At 31.9% G+C, this 3,234-nt stretch overlaps 1 protein-coding gene across 1 annotated transcript; it reads right to left on the bottom strand.

The window, feature by feature from the left end:
• Positions 1 to 241: 241 nt before the first annotated feature.
• LOC145132224 (putative glutathione S-transferase parA) lies at positions 242 to 2,378 on the bottom strand. The gene is made up of 2 exons (XM_079066931.1): positions 2,004 to 2,378; positions 242 to 698 (listed from the first exon to the last, which is right to left on the bottom strand). Exons 1-2 carry the CDS (start codon positions 2,316 to 2,318, stop codon positions 351 to 353), a joined length of 663 nt encoding a protein of 220 aa, XP_078923057.1. The 5' UTR covers positions 2,319 to 2,378; the 3' UTR covers positions 242 to 350.
• Positions 2,379 to 3,234: the final 856 nt, after the last annotated feature.

Below are 3,234 nucleotides of genomic sequence, written 5' to 3'. Positions count from 1 at the left end.
GTGTCAAGTTAGAATTTTGGTGTAAACTTAATGTCTTTTGTGTTATTTACCATTTATTTTATTTTGGGTGAGGAATATTTAAAAATAATTTCACAACAAAATATAATCCACACTTACGAAATTAGTGTTCATTTATCTAAAATAAAAAAAAAAGGATAGTTTGATGATTTTGTGATTTCCTCTAATTTTTATCTATATATAGAATACTTATATAACTATCATTATTATTAGATACTAATCATACGAAAAATTTAAGTAATAATTATATATCATGAAGAAAGTCTGTTAGATACATTAACCAAATGATCATTTTATTCGCCAAGTCCACATATTACAAATGCATATTGTCTTCATTTTGAGTCATTACTTAAAAGATTCAAAGCAAAGTCATAGATCTTGCGAGGGTGAGGGAGAGCTTTTGCGACACTTTCGTTGTCGCGAATGCACCTATTGGCCCATGACACAAGCTTAGGGCACTCAGCCTCGATGCTAAAATTACCACAAGCCTCGTAGGTGTAGAACCAACTTGTAAAGGGTACAAGTGCTACATCCACAAAACCTACATTTTCACCTCCGAAATATGGTTTATTTCCCAATTCACCCTCCAACTTTTTCAAGCAATCTATGAATTCTCTCTTCGCTATTTCTTGATCTTCATCACCTTTCCCCCTCCATACTCTTTTCCCAATGCTATAAATCTGCACCCAAATAGCTTGTGTTAAAACAAGAGGCTTTTGTATTATATTAATAACCAAGGTTTATATATTTTTTGTATGTATCATTGATTGTTTTTTTAAAAGTTTAACGACTTAAGCTGTAATTTTGTTCTATTGTTTGAAAATTAATGCACAATAATATCATGGGTAAATGGCACAAAAAACACTCTTTTTACACAGAAATTCGATTTTGACACCGTGCTTTTTTTTTGTCAATTTTGACACTGTGTTTTCCAATTTGTTACAATTCTGACCACTTGACCGGTTAACCAGGTTGCATGCTGACGTGGCATGATGACGTGTCAGTTTTGATGACGTGGCATGCTGACGTGTCAAAATTGAATTTTTTTCTCACAAAAAACACTAAGTTTTCATTTTTTTTCGATTTTGACACTAAGTTTAATTTTTTCTTTCAACTTTGACACTATGTTTTTTTGTTCCAAATCGAACATCATTTTTTCCAATTTTGTTCAATGTTGACAATTTTTTATTTAAAACCGTATAAATATTTTTTTAATACATTTAAACCGTATAAATATGTTTTTTTTTCATTTAAAAACCATAGTTTTGTATAAATACATTTTTTTACACTCAAACCATATTTTTATGTATAAATATGTATTAGTTATATAAAAATTGTATTTTATATTAAATATGCAACTTTAAAATGTGGTTTTTAAACGAAAAAAATATGTTTATACGGTTTAAAATGTAATAAAAAAAATATATTTATACAGTTTCAAATGGAAAATAGACAAAATTGAACAAAATTTGATAAATGATGTTCGATTGGAACAAAAAAACATAGTGTCAAAATTGAAATAAAAAATTAAACTTAGTGTCAAAATCGAAAAAAGGTGAAAACTTAGTGTTTTTTGTGGAAAAAAAAATCAATTTTGACACGTCAGCATATCATGTCAGCATGCCACGTCATCAAAAACTGACACGTCATCATGCCACGTCAGCATGTAACCTGGTTAACCGGTCAAGTGGTCAGAATTGTAACAAATTGGAAAACACAGTGTCAAAATTGACACAAAAAAAAACACGGTGTCAAAATCGAATTTCTGTGTAAAAATAGTGTTTTTTGTGCCATTTACCCTAATATCATAGAAAAAAACTCATGTATTATTTCGTTTACTTTATGAATTCAATGTTACAGTTTGCTTTTAAGCTTTCAAACCTAACATTTTAAAAAATATTCCTTAGAATTTAACATAAAAACATCTAACCAATGAAATCAAATTAAACTTAAGTGTTTAAACAAGATAGGGGAAGAATGAGGACCTTTTTGTCGATATAGTCTGCCCAAAACAAGTTTTGTGACCTTTTGTAAGGGTCACTAGGAAGCAATGGAGATTTGTGGGGCCAAAATTCATCAATGTAGCGAACAATGTTGAGAGACTCACAAATGGGGTTGCCGTTGTGAACCAAAACAGGGATTGTTTTATGAATTGGGTTAGATTTTAGTAACAAATGACTCTTTTCTTGAAAGTTTTCTTCACGACACTCGTACTCAAGCCCTTTTTCTGCAAGTGCTATCTTGACCCTCATTCCATATGAACTTGCCCAACAATCCAACAAGATTAATTCGTCATTCATCTTGTAACAATATGTAATCTGTAATGAATGAATGCAAAAAATGTAGCTTTCAAGTTTTGCTTGAATCTAAGTAAGTATGGAGTGATTATATATGGTGAAGCTTATATTTATAAAGATTATGAGTTGATGTCATTGCTTTCGTTTTGTCCAAGTTGTGACTTGTGATAGTGTGAAAAGAATAATTGAGAAGACTCATGTTTTACTTTTGCTACCTCATAAGGATCCAAATTTTGACCAACACCGATAGTTGGTATCAATCTACAACATAAAAGCTTATGTTACTAATGAGATGAAGTTTGTAATATAAATGAAAATCTACTCATATCAAGATGACGAATTCTGCTTAGCTTTCGAAGATGGATGGATGATATTAAACCCTTAAAAGTACAACACGGAAATTAAAGAAGAAGCTTTAGATTCAAGTGTGAGTGGATGTTTCCAGCTTGAGAAACTGTGAATCATAAGAACATGAAACAAGATTATGAAGTGCCGTATGTAAAAATTAAATGAAAAGAAATTAAGGAAAGACATGCCCAAATATAGTAATATACAGACAAACATTTGCCAACGTAAATGAATTGGAAGAAGATCAACTGCAAATATCAGAGATACCAATAGTATCCAGATGTACGAAAACCTGTATAAATAAAGAAGTCTTAAATATAGGAAAATTCCACCTGTTAGGCTGGAGGGAGTGGTGCCACCAGTCCCTCTTTTGGCCACACTTTTTTACCACACTCAGGGAGTGGTATAGAATGAAAAGAAGAAAGAGAGAGAGGAGTGCTCCCATTTTCTGCCGCTCCTCGAAACCGCACAACCCAAACCGTATAGAGGGGGCGGTGTTCACTGCGGTTTCACATGCCACGTAGCCTGAAACCGCACTCCACTTCCCTCTCGTCTTATAACTTTTGATTAG

Source organism: Lactuca virosa, chromosome 8 (assembly GCF_052849685.1).
Source record: "Lactuca virosa cultivar CGN04683 chromosome 8, Lactuca_virosa_CGN04683_v6, whole genome shotgun sequence".
NCBI classification, from domain to species: domain Eukaryota; kingdom Viridiplantae; phylum Streptophyta; class Magnoliopsida; order Asterales; family Asteraceae; genus Lactuca; species Lactuca virosa.
Note: the sequence above shows the minus strand (reverse complement) of the source record. Positions and strands in the feature narration are given on the sequence as shown.

Coding starts and splice junctions, on each gene's coding strand:
- LOC145132224 (XM_079066931.1), bottom strand. CDS start 2,318: ATGAATGACGAATTAATCTTGTTGGATTGTTGGGCAAGTTCATATGGA. Junction 699..2,003: donor CAGACTATATCGACAAAAAG/GTCCTCATTCTT, acceptor ATTTGGGTGCAG/ATTTATAGCATTGGGAAAAG.